At 61.8% G+C, this 22,517-nt stretch overlaps 2 protein-coding genes across 2 annotated transcripts in view; both read right to left on the bottom strand.

Moving 5' to 3' along the window:
* Positions 1–6,377, bottom strand: part of INTS3 (integrator complex subunit 3) — a 32,064-nt gene extending 25,687 nt beyond the window's left edge. Inside the window, exons 1-5 of the mRNA XM_036397785.2 lie at positions 6,066–6,377; positions 5,344–5,427; positions 4,284–4,367; positions 3,098–3,211; positions 1,225–1,309 (exon numbers count right to left, since the gene is read on the bottom strand). Of these exons, the coding sequence (XP_036253678.1) occupies positions 1,225–1,309; positions 3,098–3,211; positions 4,284–4,367; positions 5,344–5,427; positions 6,066–6,155 (457 nt within the window). The 5' untranslated portion in view covers positions 6,156–6,377. The remainder of the gene's footprint in view (positions 1–1,224; positions 1,310–3,097; positions 3,212–4,283; positions 4,368–5,343; positions 5,428–6,065) is intronic.
* An 825-nt stretch (positions 6,378–7,202) lies between these two features.
* NPR1 (natriuretic peptide receptor 1) lies at positions 7,203–22,291 on the bottom strand. The gene is made up of 21 exons (XM_036397708.2): positions 21,589–22,291; positions 18,148–18,347; positions 17,476–17,589; positions 16,915–17,050; positions 16,284–16,375; positions 16,064–16,199; positions 15,901–15,985; positions 15,703–15,823; positions 14,922–14,996; positions 14,741–14,818; positions 14,552–14,656; positions 14,141–14,212; positions 13,545–13,707; positions 13,305–13,460; positions 11,954–12,122; positions 11,047–11,193; positions 10,773–10,965; positions 9,105–9,279; positions 8,120–8,218; positions 7,936–8,027; positions 7,203–7,361 (listed from the first exon to the last, which is right to left on the bottom strand). Exons 1-21 carry the CDS (start codon positions 22,289–22,291, stop codon positions 7,296–7,298), a joined length of 3,177 nt encoding a protein of 1,058 aa, XP_036253601.1. The 3' UTR covers positions 7,203–7,295.
* Between the last annotated feature and the right edge of the window lie 226 nt (positions 22,292–22,517).

The following is a 22,517-nucleotide window of genomic DNA, read 5'->3' as shown; positions in this document are numbered from 1 at the left end:
GGGAGCAGGGCGGGGTTCCCGGGATTCCCGAGGGATGGATGGAGGAAGGAGCGGCTCCTCCTCCTCCTCCTCCTCCTCCTCCTCCTCCTCCTCCCCTGCCTGTCCCGGCAGCTGCCACCCCGGTGATCCCAAGGATTCCCAGCCCAGATCCTGAGGATTCCCAGCAATTCCTGGCTCAGTTTCCAAGGATTCCCAGCTCAAATCCTGAGGGATTCCCAGCCCAGATCCTGAGGGATTTCCCAGCAATTCCTGACTCAGATCCCAGCAATTCCCAGCTCAGATCCCAAGGATTCCCAGCCCAGATCCTGAGGATTCCCAGCCCATATCTTGAGGGATTTCCCAGCCCAGATCCTGAGGGATTTCCCAGCAATTCCTGACTCAGATCCCAGCAATTCCCAGCTCAGATCCCGAGGATTTCCCAGCCCAGATCCTGAGGGATTTCCCAGCCCAGATCCTGAGGATTTCCAGCAATTCCTGACTCAGATCCCAGCAATTCCCAGCTCAGATCCCAGCAATTCCCAGCCCAGATCCCGAGGATTCCCAGCTCAGATCCCAAGGATTCCCAGCTCAGATCCTGAGGGATTTCCCAGCCCAGATCCTGAGGATTCCCAGCAATTCCTGGCTCAGTTTCCAAGGATTCCCAGCTCAAATCCTGAGGGATTCCCAGCAATTCCTGACTCAGATCCCAGCAATTCCCAGCTCAGATCCCAGCAATTCCCAGCTCAGATCCCGAGGATTCCCAGCCCAGATCCTGAGGGATTTCCCAGCCCAGATCCTGAGGGAATTCCAGCAATTCCTGACTCAGATCCCAGCAATTCCTGGCTCAGTTTCCAAGGATTCCCAGCCCAGATCCTCAGGGATTCCCAGCTCAGACCTGGGGTATTCCCTGCTCAGATCCTGAGGAATTCCCGGCTCAGATCCCAAGGATTCCCAGCCCAGATCCTGAGGAATTCCTGGCTCAAACCCTGGGCATTCCCAGCAATTCCTGGCTCAGACCCTGAGGATTCCCAGCTCAGACCTGGGGCATTTCCAGCTCAAATCCTGAGGATTCCCAGCCCAGATCCTGAGGATTCCCAGCCCAGATCCTGAGGATTCCCAGCTCAGATCTGGGGGATTCCCACCATTCCCAGTATTCCCACCATTCCCAGTATTCCCACCATTCCCAGCTCCCATTCCCACCATTCCCAGCTCCCATTCCCAGGATTCCCAGGATTCCCAGCTCACCTGCAATCTGTTTCATGAAGGTCATGCAGACTCCATCAGCTCCCAGCACGCCGCTCTTCACCAGCTCCCGCAGCAGCCACAGCAGCTGAGCAGGGAAACGGGGGTCAGGGACCCCCAGGATCCCCTAAACCCACCCCAATCCCACCCCAATCCCACCCTGGGACCCCAATCCCACCCACTCACAGCAGCTGAACAGGGAAATGGGGGTCAGGGACCCCCAGGATCCCCTAAACCCACCCCAATCCCACCCCTGGACCCCAATCCACCCACCCACAGCAGCTGCACATGGAAATTCGGGATCAGAGACCCCCAGGACCTCCCAAACCCCAATCCCACCCCAGGACCCCAGTCCCACCCACCCACAGCAGCTGCACATGGAAATGGGGGGGTCAGAGACCCCCAGAGACCCCCAAGAACCCCCAATCCCACCCCAATCCCACCCCTCAGGGAGGTCCCTGAGCCCTCCCTGCTCCCCTCTGCTCATCCCCTGCAGGTGGGACAGAAAAGTCCAGGGGGGACAGGAAATTCCAGGTGGGACAGGAGATTGTGAGTAGGACACTCAAAAATCCAGGTGGGACAGGAGATTATGAGTAGGACACAAAATTCCAGGTGGGACAGGAGATTCTGGGTGGGACAGGAGGGACAGGATGGACAGGAGAATTCCATGTGGGACACAAGATTCCAGGTGGGACAGGAGATTCCAGGAGATGCTGGGTGGGACAGGTGGGACAGGATGGACAGGAGAATTCCAGGTGGGACAGGAGAAGCTGGGTGGGACAGGAGGTGCCAGGAGATTCCAGGTGGGATGGGAAATTCCAGATGGGACAGGAAATTCTGGGTGGGACAGGAGGTGCCAGGTGGGACAGGAGACTCAGGGTGGGACAGGATGGACAGGAGAGTCCAGGTGGGACAGGAGATGCCAGGAAATTCCAGGTGGGACAGGAGATTTTGGGTGGGACAGAATGGACAGAAGATTCCAGGCAGGACAGGAGATTCTGGATGGGACAGGAGATTTTGGGTGGGACAGGAGATTCTGGACGGGACAGGAGGTACCAGATAGAACAGGAGATTTTGGGTGGGACAGGATGGACAGAAGATTCCAGGCAGGACAGGAGATTCTGGGTGGGACAGGAGGTGCCAGGTAGGAGATTTTTGGTGGGACAGGAGACTCAGGGTGGGACAGGATGGACAGGAGAGTCCAGGTGGGACAGGAGATGCCAGGAGATTCCAGGTGGGACAGGAAATTCTGGGTGGGACAGGAGGTACCAGGTAGAACAGGAGATTCTGGGTGGGACAGAAGAGTCCAGGTGGGACAGGAGATTTTGGGTGGGACAGGAGATTCAGGGTGGGACAGGATGGACAGGAGAGTCCAGGTGGGACAGGAGATGCCAGGAAATTCCAGGTAGAACAGGAGATTTTGGGTGGGACAGGAGATTCCAGGTGGGACAGGAGATGCCAGGAGAGTCCAGGTGGGACAGGATGGACACAAGATTCCAGGCAGGACAGGAGATTCTGGATGGGACAGGAGATTCCAGGTGGGACAGGAGATTTTGGGTGGGACAGAAGAGTCCAGGTGGGACAGGAGATTTTGGGTGGGACAGGAGACTCCGGGTGGGACAGGATGGACAGGAGAGTCCAGGTGGGACAGGAGATGCCAGGAAATTCCAGGTGGGCCAGGAGATTTTGGGTGGGACAGGATGGACACAAGATTCCAGGCAGGACAGGAGATTTTGGGTGGGACAGGAGATTTTGGGTGGGACAGAAGAGTCCAGGTGGGACAGGAGATGCCAGGAGAGTCCAGGTAGAACAGGAGATTTTGGGTGGGACAGGAGATTCCAGGTGGGCCAGGAGGTGCCAGGTGGAGATCCCTGACCTGGGTCCTGCAGGTGTCCTGCAGCTTCAGGTACTTCTCCATCAGGATGTGGTTGATCTTGTTGAGGACGATGTTCATCCCATCCCTGCTGACCAGGGCCAGGTCCCGGTAACACTGAGGGGACAAAAACCAGGGGGAAAAAATAGGGAATGTATGGAAAATCTGTGGGTTTTGGGGAAAAAACAGCCCAGGAATAGACGGAAAAATCCAGGGATTTGGGGGAAAATATGTGAAATTCTATGGAACGCATCCTGAGCAGGGAATTTATGGAATATCTGTGGATTTTTGGGGAAAAAACAGCCCAGGAATGGATGGAAAAATCCAGGGATTTTGGGAAAAAAAATTGCCCAGGAATGGATGGAAAATCAAGGGATTTTGGGGAAAATCCATGAAATTCTATGGAACACATCCTGAGCAGGGAATTTATGGAAAATCTGTGGGTTTTGGGGAAAAAACAGCCCAGGAATAGATGGAAAAATCCATGAAATTCTATGGAAACACATCCTGAGCAGGGAATGGATGGAAAATCCAGGGATTTTTGGGGAAAATATGTGAAATTCTATGGAAAACACATCCTGAGCATGGAATGGACGGAAAATCCAGGGATTTTTGGGGAAAATATGTGAAATTCTATGAAACACATCCTGAGCAGGGAATTTGTGGAAAATTCAGGGATTTTGGTAAAAATAGCCCAGGAATGCATGGAAAATCCAGGGAATTTTGGGAAAAATCCATGAAATTCTATGGAAACACATCCTGAGCAGGGAATGGATGGAAAATCCAGGGATTTTTGGGGAAAATCCGTGAAATTCTATGGAAAACTCATCCTGAGCAGGGAATTTGTGGAAAATCCAGGGATTTTGGGGGAAAAACCAGAGAAAATTCCCTGAATTCCTCCGTCCCTGCCCGGCTGACACAGCCCAGGGGTAACTCTGGGTCCTTGGGGCAGATTTGGGGTTCCTGAAGGGGTTCCTGAGAAGGTTTGGGGGTCCTGGGGCAGATTTTGGGGTCCTGGAGGGGTCCCAAGGAATTCCTGGGATAGGAAGGAGCCTGAGCTCTGTTTTTTTGCCCCACAGAGATTCTGGAATATTCCAGGGAATTCCAGCCAGGGAAATTCCCAATTTCCCCCCAGATAATTCTCCCCCCAAAAAAGGAAATTCCCAGATTTTTCCAGCTCTTTCCTCACCTTCTGAGCCTGGGCTGGCTCGGTCAGGACCAGGGTGAAGAGCCCCAGGCAGATCTCCTCGTGCTGGGGGGTCCCTTTGCAGATCTGGGAGGAGAGAAAATTCCCAAAATTCCAGCTGGGATTCCCAAAATTCCAGCTGGGATTCCCAAAATTCCAGCTGGGATTGGAGGGGAGGGAAGGAAAACAGGGGAAACCCCCCACCCCAAAACCGCAGGAATTTGAGACGTCCCAGAGCTCCTGAGGGTTTTTTTAAGGTGGAAAATCCCTCCCAGGATTTTGGGAGATTCCCTCTCGTGGGAATTTTATGGGAATAAAAACTCCAGGCTTTGCTCCCTGTTTTTAATTGGGAACGTCGAATAAATTGGGGACGGATAAATTGGAATTTGGTGTGAAATCAGGAACTGGAATTTGGCTCTGCCAGTTCTGAGGGGAGGGGGGGGCTCCAGCTCCACTCCCAGTTCCCAATTCCTTAATCCCAATTCCCAGTTCCCAATTCCCAGTTCCCAAATCCCTGTTCCCAAATCCCAATTCCCATTCCCTGTTCCCAAATCCCCAGTTCCCATTCCCTGTTCCCAAATCCCCAGTTCCCATTCCCTGTTCCCAAATCTGTTTCCAGAAGGGGATCCCAGTTTCCAAGAGGGAATTCCCCATTCCCAGCAGGAATTCCCAGTTCCCATGAGGAAATTCCCATTTTCCCCAGGATAAATTCCCCAATTTCCCAGGATGGAATCCCCAATTTTCCCAGGATAAAATCCCCAATTTTCCCAGGATAAAATCCCCCATTTCCCAGGATAAAATCCCCAATTTCCCAGGATAAAATCCCCAATTTCCCAGGATAAAATCCCCCATTTCCCAGGATAAAATCCCCAATTTTTCAGGATAAAATCCCCAATTTCCCAGGATAAAATCCCCAATTTCCCAGGATGGAATCCCCAATTTTCCCAGGATAAAATCCCCAATTTTCCAGGATAAAATCCCCAATTTTCCAGGATAAAATCCCCAATTTTCCCAAGATAAAATCCCCAATTTCCCAGGATAAAATCCCCATTTCCCGACTCACGTGGGCGTTGAGGGCGTCGTTGGCCTCGCGCTCCGAGAGCCCGCTGGTCAGAGAGGTGACGATGCCAACACAGCGCTCCAGACGCTGGGAATGGGGCAAAACAGGGGGAAAATGAGAAAAACGAGGGGAAAGAAAATGGGGAGAAACGGGGGAAAATGGGGGAAAAAAAAGGAAGAAAAATGGAGGAAAAACAGGGGGGAAAAATGGAGGAAGAGTGGGGAAAAATGGGAAAAAGGGGGGAAGTAGGGGGGAAAATGGGGGGAAATGGAGAAATATGGAGGAAAAACTGGGGGAAAACAGAGGGAAAAATGGGGAAAAAACGGACGAAAAATGGGGAAAGATGGAGGAGAAATAGGGGAAAACCAGGGAAAAACTGAGAAAAAATGGGGAAAACCGGGGACAGGGGGGAATGGGGGGAAAACTGAGAGAAATGGGGGAAAACAGGGGAGAAACTGGGGGAAAATGGGGGGAAAAATTGAGGAAAGTTGAGGAAAAAGTGGGCGGAAATGGGGGGGGGGGGGGGGGGCATTTTGGGGAAATTTTGGGGATTTTGAGCAATTTTGGGAGAATTTTGGACCAGGAGCATCCGCAGATCCCGGGAACCGTTCCCGCGTCCCCAGTCCGGTCCGGTGTCCCCCCGGTACCCCCGTTACCCCCGGTACCGCCCGGGATATCCCCGGTATATGCCCGTTACATCCCCGGTATCCCCGGTGTCCCCTGACCTCCTCCAGCTCATCCTTGGAGTCCAGCAGCGAGCTCACCAGCAGCTTCCCGGCCGCCGCCGCCCCCGCCTTGCCCTTGGCGAGCTCCATGGCCCGGGACGGGCGGCGGGAGGCGGCGGCCGCGGACGGTCCCCGGTGAGGGGAACGGGGGCGGAGCGGCCCCGGGGGCACCGCGCGGTCCCGGTGCGGTCCCGGTGCGGTTCCGGTGTGGCCGTGCGGGGCTCGGAGCTGCTGAGGGGAGCCCGGGCCGGGCCGGTCCCGCTGGGGCCGGGCCCGGTGAGGCGGCGGCGGCCGGAAGTTACCGGAGAGCGACGGAGGAGCTCGGCCGGAAGCGGAAGCGCCGCGCGGGAGGAAGTCCCGCCCTACCCGCCTCCGCCCGCCAATGGAAGGGGAGGGATGGCTGTGAGTGACAGCTCGAGGGGCGGGGGGCTGGGGGGCGGGGCATAGCGACGGTTTGGCCAATGGGGAGGAGGGGGCGGGACCGGTGGATGAGGAGGCTCCGCCCACCCGCGGGTACGGGGAAAGCCCGGGAAAAGCCCCGGGAACCCCCGGGAGCCCCAAAATCACCGGGAACACCCCGGGAACATCCGAGGACCTCCCGGAACCCCGAAATCACGGGGAAACCGTCAGGAACCCTCCAAGAACCCTGAACTCACCGGGAACCCCCCAGGAACCCACTGAGACCTCCGGGAACCCCCCCAGGAACTCCCCGGGAGCCCCGAACTCACCGGGGAACCCCGAACCCACCCGGAACCCTCCAGAAACCCCCAAGAACCCTCCAGAATCCCCCAGGAACCTCCCGGCAACTTCGAACTCACCGGGGAACCCCCCGGCAACCCCCCCAGGAACCCACCGGGAGCCCCTCGGGAACCCCCCAAAACCTCCCAGGACCCCCGGGAACCCACAGAAACCTCCATGAACCACCCGGGACCCCCAGGAACCCCTCGGGAACCCCTTGGGATCCCCCAGGACCCCCAAAACCCCCGGCAATCCCGAACCCCCCAACCCCTCCCAGGACCCCCGGGACCCCCCCCCACCCTCACCCCCACCCCCCCCACTCCCGCAGCCCCTCGGGGACCCCCCCACGGAGACCCCCGGGTGCATCCACAGCAGCTTTATTGCAAACGGGACCCCCCGGTGTTGGGGGGACACCCCCGGTGTCCCTCGGGGGGTGCAGGGGTCCAGGGGTGCCCCCAGCCCCCGTTCCTGGTCCCGGTGCAGATTTTGGGGTCACCCGCGGGTGCTGCTCCCCCCGCGCTCCCCCAGCAGCCAGTAGGTCCTGAGCTTGCCCTTGCCCTGGAGGGATTTGGGGGGACCCCCGAGTTTGAGGGGGACCCCGGCGGTCGGGGGGGATTGGGGGTCTGGGGGTATCCCGGGATTCGGGGTAAGGGGGGGATTTGGGGGTACCCCGGGGTTTGGGGGGATTGGGGGAACCGGGGGTTTGGGGTGAGGAGGGGATTTGGGGTACCCCAGCATTTGGGGGGGGTCTGGGGGGAGCCGGGGTTTGGGGTGCAGGGGATTCCCCATTGGGGCGGCACTGGGGAGGTTTGGGGCAGTTTGGGGGGGTTGGGGTGGTTTGGGGTTGGGTCAGTTTGGGGGTGTCAGGGCAGTTTTAGGGATGTCAGGGCAGTTTGGGGTCTCAGGGTAGTCTGGGGGGAATGGGGCAGTTCTGGGGGGTATCAGGGCACTTTTAGGGGAGTATTGGGGCACTTTTGGGGTCTCAGGGCAGTTCTGGGGGTATCTGGGGCATTTTGGGGTCTCAGGGCAGTTTTGAGGTCTCAGGGCAGTCTGGGGGGGGGTTGGGGTGCTTTTGGGGTCTCACAGGGCAGTTTAGGGGGGTATTGGGGTAGTTTTGGGGTTCGGGCCTCACCTTCATCTCCACGTCCCCCCTCAGCTCCAGCTCGAAGCCCCCGAACTCCTCCAGCACGGCCTTGGTGACCCCCGAGATGTGGATCTTCAGGGCTGGGGGGGTGGCACTATCAGCACCCCGGGGTGTCCCCAAGGTGTCCCCAGGGTGTCCCCAGGGTGTCCCCAGGTGTCCCCACCCCGCTCACCCTCCCCGTTGGACTCCATGCGTGACGCGGTGTTCACGGTGTCCCCGAACAGGCAGTACCGCGGCATCTTCAGCCCCACCACGCCCGCGCACACCGGGCCTGGGGACACACGGGCGTCACCCCTGAGGTGCCACTGTCCTCCTGTGCCACCCCCGTGCCACCCCCGTGCCACCCCTGCCCCCTCCCAGGAACCTGGGGGGTGCCCAGCCCCATCCCCTCTGGCTGTGTCCCCTGTCCTTGTCCCTGTCCCTTGTCCCTGTCCCTGTATCCATCTCTGTCCCCGTCTCTGACCACGTTTCTCTTCCCGTCCCTGTTCCCATTCTCATTCCCACCGGTGGGGATTCCCATCCCCATTCCCATCCCCGTTCCCATTTCCCATTCCCATTCCCATTTCCCACTCCCGTTCCCATTCCCGTTCCCATTCCCATTCCCATTCCCGCTCCCATTACAGTTTTCCCTGTTCCCAATCCCATCCCTACTGGTGTGGATGCCAATGCCCATTCCCGTTCCCATTCCCCATTCCCGTTCCCATTTCCCATTCCCCATTCCCCATTCCTGTTCCCATTCCCCATTCCCACTCTCATTCCAGTTTTCCCCATTCCCAATCCCGTTGTTCCCCACCGGTGTGGATGCCGATGCCCGTTCCCATTTCCCATTCCTGTTCCCATTCCCCATTCCCCATCCCCACTCCCATTCCCATCTTCCTGGTTCCCAATCCCATCCCCACCGGTGTGGATGCCGATGCCCGTTCCCTTTCCCATTCCCGTTCCCGCTCCCATTCCGGTTTCCCGGTTCCCAATCCCGTTGCTCCCCACCGGTGTGGATGCCGATGCCCGTTACCGTTCCCATTCCCGCTCCCATTCCCGTTTTCCCGGTTCCCAATCCCATCCCCACCAGTGTGGATGCCGATGCCCGTTCGCATTCCCATTCCCCATTCCCGTTCCCGCTCCCATTCCGGTTTCCCGGTTCCCAATCCCATCCCCACCGGTGTGGATGCCGATGCGCAGCTCCAGCCGCTCCCGGGGCCGGTGGCGGATGCGGAAGGAGCGCACGGCGTCCAGCAGGGCCAGCGCCATCCGCGCCACCTCCCGCGCGTGCAGCTTCCCGTTGCGCACCGGCAGCCCCGACACCACCATGTACGCGTCCCCGATCGTCTCCACCTGCGGCGGGACAGCGCCGGGAATACCGGGAATTCCGCGGGGAACGGCCCCGGGAATTCCGCAGGGAACGGGAGGGAACGGCCCCGGGACTTTCGCAGGGAACGGGAGGGACCAGACCCGGGAATTCCGCAGGGAACGGGAGGGAACGGCCCCGGGAATTCCACAGGGAACAGGAGGGAACGGCCCCAGGAATTCCACAGGGAACGGAAGGGACCAGACCCGGGAATTCCGCAGGGAACGGGAGGGAACGGCCCCGGGAATTCCACAGGGAACGGGAGGGACCAGACCCGGGAATTCCGCAGGGAGCGGGAGGGACCGGCCCCGGGACTTTCGCAGGGAACGGAAGGGACCAGACCCGGGAATTCCGCAGGGAACGGGAGGGAACGGCCCCGGGAATTCCACAGGGAACGGGAGGGACCAGACCCGGGAATTCCACAGGGAACGGGAGGGAACGGCCCCGGGACTTTCGCAGGGAACGGCCCCAGGAATTCCGCAGGGAACGGCCCCGGCCCCGCAGGACAACAGGACAAGCACCGGGAATCCCAGGAATTCCACAGGGAACGGCCCCCCCGGGAAGGGAGGGACCGGCTCCGGGACTTCCACAGGGAACGGCCCCACGGGACAACGGGACAAGAACCGGGAATCCCGGGAATTCCACAAGGAACGGCCCCACGGGACAACAACAGGAATTCCGGGAATTCCACGAGGAACGGGAGGGACCAACCCCCGGAATTCCACAGGGAACAGGGCCCCGCAGGACAACAGGACAAGCGCCGCCGCGAATACCGGGAATTCCACAGGGAACGGCCCCGGAGAGGGGAGGGACCAGCCCGGGGGTGTCCCGGGAACACCTGGAGGTGGCACCGGGGGCTGGGCACGGGTTGGGCTCCATGGGCTGGGGGCCTTTTCCTACTGCAGTGGTCCTGGGATTCTGGGATTTTGGGATTGTGGGATTCTGGGATTTGGGGGTTCTGTTATGCTTGGATTCTGTAATTCTGGGGATTTGGGGTATTGGGATTCTGGGATTTTGGGATACTGGGGTTCTGGGATGTTTGGATTCTGGAATATTGGAATTACAGGAAACTGGTGCTTTGGAACTCTTGGGTTCTGGGATTTTATGTTTCTGGGATTTTGTGATCCTGGGATTTTGTGATCTTGGAATTCCCTGATCCTGTCCCTGCCTGCCCCTAAATGTCCCCAAGGTGTCCCCAAGGTGTCCCCCTCACCTTGTAGACATCAACGTTGTCGATGATGCCATCAGAGTTGTTGAGCACATCCAACACATCCCTACCTGTCGCTAATGTCCCCCAGGTGTCCCCCAGGTGTCCCCAAGATGTCCCCAAGGTGTCCCACCCATCTTGTAGACATCAAAGTTGTCGATGATGGCGTCGAAGTCGTTGAGCACGTCCAACGTTGAGCATGTTGAGCGTGTCCCTACCTGTCTCTACCTGTCCCTAAATGTCCCCAAGATGTCCCCAGGGTGTCCCCCTCACCTTGTAGACGTCGAAGTTGTCGATGATGGCGTCGAAGCAGGTGTAGAGGTCGTTGAGCAGCGTCACCACCTGCATGGGGGTGCTCTGCGCCGAGAGCGCCGTGAAGCCCACGATGTCGCTGAAGTAGATGGTGACGCTGTCGAACGCCTCCGCCTGCACCGTCTCCCCCCTCTTGAGCTGCTCCGCCACCGAGCTGGGGACAGCGGGGCCGGGTCAGGGCGGGCGCCACCCCCCGGTGCCCCCCAGGTGCCCCCCAGGACCCTCTGGAGCTCACTGGGGCAGGATCTGGTAGAGCAGAGCCTCGGCCTTGCGCTTCTCCTCCAGGTAGGCCTGGGTGCGCTCCTCCACCAGCTCCTCCAGGTTGTTGGCGTACTGCTCCATGCGGGACAGCAGGTTGTCCAGGATGTTGGTGCTGCTCTCCCTGCGGGACGGGCTCACCTCACACCTGGGGACCCTCTTTGGGCTCACCTCACACCTGGGGACCCTCTTTGGGGCTCACCTCACACCTGGGGACCCTTTTTGGGATCACCTCCCACCCATGGAATCTTTTTGGGGGTCACCTCCCACCTGGGGACCCTCTTTGGGGCTCACCTCACACCTGGGGACCCTTTTTGGGGCTCACCTCACACCTGGGGACCCTTTTTGGGCTCACCTCACACCTGGGGACCCTTTTTGGGGCTCACCTCACACCTGGGGACCCTTTTTGGGCTCACCTCACACCTGGGGACCCTTTTTGGGGGTCATTTCCTGCTCAGGGACTCTTTTTGGGGGTCACCTCCCACCCACAGACTCTTCTTGAAGGTTACCTCCCATCTGTGGACTCTTTTTAGGGGTCATCTTCCATCTGGGGACCCTTTTCAGGGGTCACCTCCCACCTGGGGACTCTTTTCGGGGGTCATCTCCTACTCACAGACCCTTTTTGGAGCTCACCTCCCACCCATGGACCCTTATTTGGGGTCACATCCCACATGGGGACTCTTTTTGGGGGTCAACTCCCGCCCATGGACCCTCCTCAGGGGTCACTTCCCACCCATGGCCCCTTCCTTGGGGGTCACCTCCCACCCATGTACTCTTTTCGGGGGTCACCTCACACCTCAAAATTCTCTCTGGATGTCACCACCCACCCAGGGACCCTCTCTGGAGGTCCCCCCCGGCCCGCGGGTGGGGGTCCATGGTGGCACCTGTTGAACTTGCGGAGCTGGACCTTGATCTGGTTGAAGTCGGGGCGCTCCAGGACGTCCTCGGCCCAGCAGTGCTGCATCAGCTGCCCCAGCTCCTCCAGGTGGCACCCGACGTTGGCCGAGGGCCGGAAGCTCGGCCGCTCGCCGCTCTTCACCCGCTCGATGATCTCTGCGGGGACGGGCACCCGTCACCCACCGGGGCTCACCAGAGGGTCCAGGAACCCAGCCGGGGGTCCAAGAACCCATCCATGGGTCCAAAAACTCATCCGTGGGTCCAAGAACCCATCTGAGGGTCCAAAAGCCCATTGGCCAGTCCAGGAAGTCGTCAGAAGGTCCAAGAACCCATCAACAGGTCCAAAAACCCATCTGTGTGTCCAAGAACCCATCCATGGATCCAAAAAGCCCATTGGCCAGTTCAGTAACTCATCAGAGGGTCCAAGAACCCATCAACGGGACCAAAAATCCATTGGCCAGTCCAATAACTCAGCAGCAGGTCCAAGAACCCATCCATGGGTCCAAAACCACATCTGTGGGTCCAAAAACTCATCCGTGGGTCCAAAAGCCCATTGGCCAGTCCAGTAACTCATCACCAGCTCCAAGAACCCATCAACGGTTCCAGCCTCCCACCAAAACGTCCAAGAATGGATCAATGGATCACCCAAGAACCCATCAGTGGTTCCAGCCCATCAATGGATCACCCAAGAACCCATCAGTGGTTCCAGCCCATCAATGGATGATCCAAGAACCCATCAGTGGTTCCAGCCCATCAATGGATGATCCAAGAACCCACCAATGGTTCCAACCCATCAATGGATCACCCAAGAACCCATCAATGGTTCCAGCCCATCAATGGATGATCCAAGAACCCATCAATGGTTCCAGCCCATCAATGGATGATCCAAGAACCCACCAATGGTTCCAGCCCATCAATGGATGATCCAAGAACCCACCAATGGTTCCAGCCCATCAATGGATGATCCAAGAACCCACCAATGGTTCCAGACCATCAATGGATGATCCAAGAACCCACCAATGGTTCCAGCCCATCAATGGATGATCCAAGAACCCACCAATGGTACCAACCCATCAATGGACCATCCAAGAACCCACCAATGGTTCCAACCTACCATTTGGTAGGTTCCACCTACCAAAACATCCAAGAACGGATCAAAGGATCACGCAAGAACCCATCAGTGGTTCCACCACATCCAAGAATGGATCAACGGATCATCCAAGAACCCATCAAAACATCCAAGAATGGATCAATGGATCACCCAAGAACCCATCAACACTTCCGACCACCCAGACGCCCCCATCCTCTCTGGCCACCCCCTCCCGTGTCCCCGCTGACCTTTGGGGCTGAGCTCCATGCCCTCCACGTAGAAGACGCCGCAGCGCAGCGCGATCTCCTGCAGGATGATGCCGAAGCTGTAGACGTCGCCCTTCTGCGTGCCCCGCGCCGGCGGCTCCTCCATGCGCAGCAGCTCCGGCGCCGTCCACAGCTTCTCTGCGGCACCGGGGACCCCGTCAGGTCAGCCCAGGGGACGCTCTGGGGACGCTTTTTGTTGGGGGGGACGCTTTGGGGTCTCACTGGCGAAGAGCGCGTGGGTGTCGCCGTCGCCGTCGGGCGCCGCGCGGAAGCTCTCCAGGCCGTAGTCGGTGATCTTGAGCACGAAGCGTGAGTCCACCACGCAGTTGGAGGACTTGAGGTTGCCGTGGGACACGATGACCCCGTTGTGCAGGAACTGCATCCCCTGGGATGGGGCACGGGGATGTCGGGCACGGCCGGGGAGCCAGATGTGGGGTGGGGACCCCTTTGGGGTGGGGGAGAGATGTAGGATGGGGGAGAGATGTGGGATATGGGATTTCTGTGGGATGGGGGAGATCTGTGGGGTGGGGGATGTCCATGGGATGGAGAATTCCTGTGGGGTGGGGGATCCCTGTGGGATGGGGGATTCCTATGGAATGGGGGATTCTGTGGGATGGGGGATGCCCATGGGATGGGGATTGCTGTGGGGTGGAGGATTTCTATGGGATGGGGGACCCCTGTGGAATGGGGGATTCCTTTGGGATGGGGGAGAGCTGTGGGATGGGGGTTCCTGTAGGACAGAGGATTCCTATGGGATGGGGGTTCCTGTGGAATGGGGGATCCTGTGGGATGGGAACCCCCCGGAACGTCACCGGTACCTTGACGATGTCGTTGGTGAGGGAGTAGCGGAACATCCAGTCCAGGGTGATGCTCTCGTTCTCCAGGATGTCCTGGGGACACGGGGGGTGAGGGGCGGGCCCGGGACGGGGGTCCCGTTCCCGGTGCAGCCCCGAGAGGGTCCCAGGAGGCTCCCGGTCCCGGTCCCGGTCCAGGTCAGCCCTGGGAGGCTCTCGGGCCCAATCCCGGCACAGCCCTGGGAGGCTCCCAGAGGGTCCCAGTCCCATCCTGGTCCCGTCGTAGCCCCGGAGGCCCCTGGTCCCATTCCGGTCCCATTCCGGTCCCATCCCAGTCCCTCCCAGTCCCGGTGCAGCCCGGGAGGCTCCTGGCGCCGGTTCCGGTGCAGCCCCAGAGGCTCCCGGTGCCCTCCCGGTCCGGTTCCGGTGCGGTACCTGCAGGCTGCCCCGCGGGCAGTACTCGGTCAGGATGCAGATGTTGGGCGGGTCGGTGCAGGCCCCGATGAACCGCGTCAGGTGCTCGTTCTGCACATCCCGCATCTACCGGGGACACCGGGGGGTGGGCGGGGAGGTCCCGCCGTGTGTCCCCCCCGGTGCCCGGTGCCGCCCCCGGTTTTCACGTACGTGTTTGAGCTCGAACAGCACCTTGCGGGTCAGCTCGATGCGTTTGCGGTTCACGTGCTTCACGGCCACCAGGTTACCCTGCGGGGACACCGGGGGTGGGGACACGGTGGGGACACGGTGACACCGGGGGTGGGGACACGGTGGGGAGGGGTCTCCCCGGTGTCCCCCCCCCTCCCCGTACCTTGTAGTAGGCGGTCTTGGCGTACACCTGGAGCTGCCCCTCGGCCGTCAGCAGCGAGCCGTAGTTGGAGCCCCTCTGTGCCGGGGCGGGGGGGTGAGAACGGGAACCAACCCCGAGGCTCCCAGAGACACCCCCGGAGGGGATGGGGGGGCCCCGGTCCCCAAAATCCCCGGTGCCGGGGCTGTGGGGTGACCCCAATCCCCAAAATCCCCGGTCCCTCTGGTCCCGGTCGCCCCGGTGCCCCCGCTCCTCCCAGTCCCTGTTCTTCCCCCGTTCCCCCTGCTCCCGGTTCCCGTTCTCCCTCCTGTGCCCCCACTCCCCCCGCTCTCCCCGTTCCCCCTGCTGCTCCCGGTCCCGGTGCCCCTGCTCCCCATTCCCCCCGTTTCCCCCCCGTTCCCCACCAGGGACAGGCTCAGTTTGCTGCCCCCATTCCCCCCGTTCCCCCTGTTCTCGTTTCCCCCCTGGTTCCCCCCGTTTCCCCCCGTTCCTCACCAGGGACAGGCTCAGTTTGCTGCCCTGGTTCCCCCGTTCCCCCCGTTCTCGTTTCCCCCCCGTTTCCCCCTGTTCCCCACCAGGGACAGGCTCAGTTTGCTGCTCCCATTCCCCCCGTTCCCCCCGGTTCCCCCGTTCCCGGTTCCCCCCGTTCCCCACCAGGGACAGGGTCAGTTTGCTGCCCCGGTTCCCCCCGTTCCCCCCGGTTCCCCCCGTTCCCCACCAGGGACAGGCTCAGTTTGCTGCCCCGGTTCCCCCCGTTTCCCCCCCGGTTCCCCCCGTTCCCCACCAGGGACAGGGTCAGTTTGCTGCCCGCGCTCCTCAGGTGTTTCTCCAGGCTGCTCATCTGCAGATCCTCCCAGCGCACCCTCCACAGCTCTGCCGCCAGCTCCTTCTCCAGCTGCAGTTTCCTGCACCCGGGGGGGCTCCATGAGACCCCTCCCCACACCCCCCAGACCCCCCAGACCCCCCAGACCCCTCCCCAGACCTGCAGATGAAGAAGGAGGTGACAGTGATGGCCATGAGCATCAGGCTGACCACCAGCGACAGCACCTCCAGCATGGACAGCGAGGCTGTGAGGACAGCAAGGGGCGGTCAGGACCCGATCTGGGGGTCGGGCGGGGGTCTCAGGGCTCTGACCCCCCCCTCACCTTTGCGGCACCGCGGGTCGGTGCCCTCGAAGCCGCAGGGAGGGACATCGGGTGGCACCGAGTTCCCCGGCCAGTGGAAATCCCTGCCCGGAACCAGCTGGATCTCCTTGGTGGTGCCGTTGTAGTTGGCCACGATCTTTGGGGGGGGCGAGGAATGGGTGGGGGGAAGCCCCCAGACCCCTCCCCAGGTCCGGACACCCCCCTCGGGTCCGGGGCTCACCTGGAATTCGCCCAGCTCGGGGTCCATGTCCCACAGGGAGTAGTCGCTCTCACGGTCGCCCTGCTCGTCGATCTTCAGGAAGCCGGTGACACCTGGGGAGGGGGCGTGAGGGGCTGGGGGGACCCTCAAAGGGGGGGGGGTTCGGTCCCCAAAATCTCACCTGAAGTGGAGCTGGGGGGCGGGGAATGGGATGCGACACCGAGCTGGGAGGGTGAGGGGCTGGGGGGGGCCTTCCAGGGGGGCTCTGAGCCCCAAAATCTCACCTGGGAGTGGGGCTGGGGGGGGCTTTGATCCCCAAAATCTCACCTGGGAGTGGGGCTGGGGGGGCTTTGATCCCCAAAATCTCACCTGGGAGTGGGGCTGGGGGGGGAATGGGGGGACTGGCACCAGGCTGGGAGGGGGACGGGGCTGGGGACAAGGGCGGGATGGGGATGAGGGGGGACAAGGAGGGGATGGGGACAGGCCAGGAGGGTCCGGGTGGGTTCGGGGAAGATTCGGGAGGGTCCGGGAGGGTCTGGGCAGGTCCGGAAGGGGTCGAGAAGGTTCAGGCGGGGCCGGGTGGGGCCGGGAGGGTTCGGGGAAGGTTCGGGCGGGGCCGGGTGGGTCCGGGCGGGGTCGGGTCGGGTCTCACCGTAGAAGGTTCGGTTCCACATCTGGCGGGTGATGGCCGAGGCGTCGCTGACGGAGCCGCCCCGCTCCAGGGTCTCGTTGAGCGCCTGGGCGTAGAGCAGGACCCCGTCGTGGAAGGCGGCGGCGATGAAATTCATCTGGGGACACGGAATTAATTAATTCATCTGGGGACACGGAATTAATTAATTCATGTTGGGACATGGAATTAATTCATGTTGGGACACGAAATTCATCTGGGGACGTGAAATTCTTCTAGGGGAATGAAATTCTTCTGGGGACACGAAATTAATTCATCTGGGGACGCCAAATTCATCTGAACACGGAATTCTTCTGGGGACACGAAATTCACCTGGACATGGAATTCATCTGGGGACACGGTGGCAGCTCGGGGGGACGGGGCACAGCGAGAAGTCCCCATCCCCAGACCCACCCCGTGTGCCCCAGCAACTCCAGCTTGGTGCTGTGTCCCCATGCGCCCTCCCAGTGTCCCCGTGTCCCTGCCCGGTGTCCCCGCCCGGTGTCCCTGCTGTCCCCTCGGTGTCCCCGGTGTCCCCTGCCTCACCAGCCCGTCCTGCAGGGAGCTGTTGAATCTCTCTCTGGCCTCGCGGTGCAGCCGCTGCAGGAACGGTCGGTACTCGGCGTTCTGCGGCTCCGCGTACGTGATGATGGTCACGGCCTGCGGGGACCGGCCTCAGGGGCTGGGCACACCTGGGCGTGTCCCCGTGCCCACCTGGGGCTGCTGTGCCCACCTGGGTGTGTCTCTGTGCCCACCTGCCCGTGTTCCTGCTCACCTGGCCATGTCTGTGCCCACCTGGTGCCATCTGTGCCCACCTGGGCGTGTGGGGATGGGAGGGGGACAAGGAGATGGGGACAGGACCTGCCCACCTGGCCGTGCCCCCTGCCCACCTGTCCATGTTCCTGCTCACCTGGGTGTGTCCCTGTGCCCACCTGCCTGTGTCCCTGCACACCTGGACATTTCCCTGGCCACCTGGGCGTTTCCCTGCCCACCTGGGGCCGTCTGTGCCCACCTGGCTGTGTCCCCATGCCCACCTTGCCGTGTCCCCGTGCCCCCCTGTCCCTGACCCTGCCCACCTGTCTGTGCCCCCTGCCCACCTGGCTTTGTCCCCGTGCCCGCCTCAGGCCATCTGTGCCCACCTGTCCATTTCCCTGCCCACCTGGGCATTTCCCTGCCCACCTGGGCATTTCCCTGCCCGTGTCGGTGCCCCCCGCTCACCTGGAACGCGCGGCGGGCGCGGGCATCGTTGCTGTCCCCGCGTTTCCAGGGCCTCTGGGGCTCGGGGAATTCGCGGCCCTGCAGGCTCGCCCCGAAGGTGTCGATGTAGAAAAAGGCGAAATCGCCGCCCGTGAGCCCCGCGCGCTCCGCCTGCAGCAGCAGCGCCCGCAGCGTGTCCGGGGCGCAGCACAGGTACACGACTGCGGGGGGACACGGGGACTGAGGGGGGACAGCGCCGGGACCCCCGCCCAAAGACAGCGCCGGGACCCCCGCCCAAATCACCGGGGCGTAGCGGGTTATTGGGGGACACAGCTCCGAGACCCCCGCCCAAAGACAGCACCGGGACCCCCGCCCACATCATGGGGGTCCCGGGTTATTGGGGGACACAGCCCCGAGACCCCCGCCCAAAGACAGCACCGAGACCCCCGCCCAAAGAGAGCACCGAGACCCCTGCCCAAATCACGGGAGGTCCCGGGTTATTGGGGGACACAGCTCCGAGACCCCCGCCCAAAGAGAGCACCAAGACCCCCGCCCACATCATGGGGGTCCCGGGTTATTGGGGACACAGCTCCGAGACCCCCGCCCAAAGACAGCACCGAGACCCCCGCCCAAATCACGGGGGGTCCCGGGTTATTGGGGGACACAGCCCCGAGACCCCTGGAGACCTTCATCCCGATCCCGGGGGTCCCGGGTCACTGTGTGACATGGCACTTGGAGCAGGGACCCCCCGAGACCCCCAACGCAATCCCGGGGGTCCCTGGTTGTTCTGTGACACAGCCCTGAGACCCCCGCAGACCCCAGCCCCACATCCCGGGGTCCCCCCGCAGACCCCAGCCCCACTCCCGGGGTCCCCCCGCAGACCCCAGCCCCACTCCCGGGGTCCCCCCGTCCGTTGCGTGCCGCGGGAGCGCCCGCGGTGCCTCCGGGGCGGGGGTCCCGACCCCGCTGCCGCCCCCCCCGTGCCCTGCCCGGCGCTGCCCCGGGCGCCAGCCCCGGTGCCGGTTTCCTGTTTTCCCGACTCCGTTTCCTCCTCCCCGCGGCCCTGATGGATTCCCGGCGACTCCGTGACCCCGGGGGCCCCTCCGGCCGTGCCCACCCCCGGGGACCCGAAATTCACCCCCGAGGCTGAGCCCCCACCGACCAACCCCGGGATCCCGGGGCTCCCGGTGCCTTCCGGTGCCCCCCGGTGCCCCCCGGGGCTGGTGACAACGCCCGGAGATTGGGGGGGACACGGGGTGGGTGGGGAGGGGTCCAGGGGGTGCCAGGGGCAGCGTGGGGGGGGTGGGAGATGCGGGAACGGGGGGGGGGGGGGGGCTGTGGACAGGTGTGGACAGCCATGAACAGCCATGGACAGGCATGAACAACCATGGACAGCCATGAACAGCCATGGACAGGCATGAACAGGCATGAACAGGCATGGATAGGCATGGATAGGCATGGATAGGCATGAACAGCCATGAACAGCCATGAACAGGCATGAACAGGCATGAACAGGCATGAACAGGCATGAACAGGCATGAACAACCATGGACAGCCATGAACAGCATGAACAGCCATGGACAGCCATGAACAACCATGGACAGCCATGGACAACCATGGACAGCCATGGACAGCCATGGACAGCCATGGACAGCCATGGACAGCCATGAAAAACCATAAGCAACCATGTACAGGCATGAAAAACCATGTACAGGCATGAAAAACCATGTACAGGCATCAACAACCATGAACAGCCATGAAAAACTATGGACAATCACGGACAGGCATGAACAACCGTGGGCAGCCATGAACAGCTGTGAACAACCATGTGCAACCATGAACAGCCACGAAAAACCATGAACAACCACGAACAGGCATGAACAACTGTGTACAACCATGAACAGCCATGAACAGTCATGTACAGGCATGAACAACTGTGTGCTGCCATGAACAACCGTGTACAGGTGCGAACAACCATAAACAACCATGAATAACCATGAACAGCCATGAACAGCCATGAACAGCCATGTTCAGCTGTGTGCAGCTGTGCACAAGCATGAACAGCCATGAACAGCCGTGTACAGACACACACAGCCATGAACAGCCATGAACAGCCGTGCACAGGCACGCACAGCCATGAACAGCCGTGTACAGACACACACAGCCATGAACAGCCATGAACAGCCGTGCACAGGCACGCACAGCCATGAACAGCCGTGTACAGACACACACAGCCATGAACAGCCATGAACAGCCGTGTACAGACACACACAGCCATGAACAGCCGTGTACAGCCGTGTACAGGCACGCACAGCCATGAACAGCCGTGCACAGACACACACAGCCATGAACAGCCGTGTACAGCCGTGTACAGGCATGCACAGCCATGAACAACCGTGCACGGCTGTGCACACCCACCAAACCCCGTCTGCCCACGGAAACCTCAGCACAGCCGTAAATAACCCCGGGATCCCCGCGCGAGACCGGGCACAGCCGTGTCTGCCACCCGTGAGCACCCACGAACGGCCCTGAAACCCCCCCGTGAGGCCGGGCACAGCTGGGCACAGCTGCAGACACCCCTGTACAGATGTGCCCAGCTGTGTCAGCCACCCGTGAACACCCGCGAAGGCCCCGTGAGGCCGGGCACGGCCGGGCACAGCCGTGAGCACCCCCGTAAAGTTGGGCACAGCCATGTATGGCCATGAACACCCCGGGCACAGCGTGCCGAGCCTGGCACAGCCACGGGCACCGCTGTGGGGCCGGGTACTCCCGTATGGGGCCGGGCACTCCTGTGTGGGGCCGGGCACTCCTGTGTGGGGCCGGGTACTCCTGTGTGGGGCCGGGTACACCCCAGTGGGGCTGGGCACTCCTATATGGGGCCGGGCACTCCCACATGGGGCCGGGCACTCCCACATGGGACTGGGCACTCCTATATGGGGCTCTGCACTCCTATATGGGGCCGATCACTCCTCTATGGGGTTGTGCCCTCCTGTGTGGGGCTGTTCACACCCCAGTGAGGCCGGACACTCCCCCATGGGGCTGTGAACTCCTCTATGGGGCCGTGCACTCCTCTATGGGGCTCTGCACTCCTCTATGGGACCGTGCCCTCCTCTATGGGGCTGTGCCCTCCTGTGTGGGGCTGTGCCCTCCTGTGTGGGGCTGGGCACTCCCGTGTAGGGCTGCGTACTCCTCTATGGGGCTGTGCACTCCTATATGGGGCCGTGCACTCCTCTATGGGGCTGTGCCCTCCTGTGTGGGGCTGTGCCCTCCCGTATGGGGCTGGGCACTCCCTTGTAGGGTTGTGCACTCCTCTATGGGGCTGTGCACTCCTCTGTGGGGCCGATCACTCCTCCATAGGGCTCTGAACTCCTCTATGGGGCCGGACACACCCCGGTGGCGCCGCACACCGCCCTACCCCGCTCCCCCCGCCCCGCCCGCCCCATCCCCTCTCCCCGCACTCACTGCGCCCCTTCGCCTTGATCTCCTGGATGATGAAGGAGAAGTTGCCGCCGTCTCGGAACACCACGTCCATGACCGTGAGGTTGCGCAGGGTGGGCAGCTGCATGTACAGACCCTCGGCGGCGAAATAATAGGGCCGGTCCCCCGCCGCTTCGTCCCAGTACACCAGCAGCGCCCGCCGCGTCCAGTTGAAGCGCCGGTGCAGCTGCACTCCCAGTTCGCCCAGTTTGCGGTGACTGGGTCCGGCCCGGGTGGTCAAACCGAACTCCTCGCTCTTGTCGTCGAATCCGTGAGCCTCGGCCCCCGCCGTGACCAGCGGCAGCTGCCAGTGCCCGGTGAACCGAGCCACCGGAGCGGCCGAATAGACGCAGCCCGGCCCTAGGAACGCCGCGGGGCGATGGGCGAGCCACAGGTCCACGGCCACGAGCGGCGCGGCCATTTCGGAGCAGACCCCGTGGCGATCCTCGCTGTCGCCGAACACCCAGCGCACGGTGAAGCCGGGCAGGAGATCCCGCCGGGAATTCACGGCGGCCGCGGCCAAGCTGACGGCGGGACCCACGCGCGGCCAAGCCCACGGGTAGGTGAGGTTGCGGCGGGGCAGAACCACGGCGAGGGTCAGCGGGACCACCGGGGCCGCCGCCGCCGCCGCCGCCACCGGGAGCGGGGCCAGCAGCGGGGCCAGCAGCGGGGCCAGCACCGCCAGCATCGCCCACGGACCGAGAGTGGCGTCCGCGACCCCCCCGCGGCGGGGCTGAGCCCTGGCTCGCCCCCCCCACTGGTGACACAAAGGGCCGTTATCATTAACTCCTTCCTGCCCGTCCCCCCCCCTCCCCCCCGCGGCATTCCAGCCGGGATGGGCGGCGGATGGGGCCGCCCGATGGGGGGTGGGGACGGTCCCACCCGTGGGATGTGTCGGGATCTGTCCCGCTCCG

Source organism: Molothrus ater, chromosome 29, assembly GCF_012460135.2.
Source record: "Molothrus ater isolate BHLD 08-10-18 breed brown headed cowbird chromosome 29, BPBGC_Mater_1.1, whole genome shotgun sequence".
NCBI lineage: Eukaryota > Metazoa > Chordata > Aves > Passeriformes > Icteridae > Molothrus > Molothrus ater.
The sequence above is the reverse complement of the archived record's forward strand: the minus strand, read 5'-3'. Positions and strand labels throughout refer to the sequence as shown.

Excerpts from the sequence above, each read along its gene's own strand:
- NPR1 (XM_036397708.2), bottom strand. The coding sequence starts at position 22,291 with ATGCTGGCGGTGCTGGCCCCGCTGCTGGCCCCGCTGCTGGCCCCGCTC. Across the intron at positions 16,200-16,283 it reads CCGAGCTGGGCGAATTCCAG|ATCGTGGCCAACTACAACGG; the intron begins GTGAGCCCCGGA and ends CCCCCCCCAAAG. Across the intron at positions 15,824-15,900 it reads ACCTCCTTCTTCATCTGCAG|GAAACTGCAGCTGGAGAAGG; the intron begins GTCTGGGGAGGG and ends CCCCGGGTGCAG.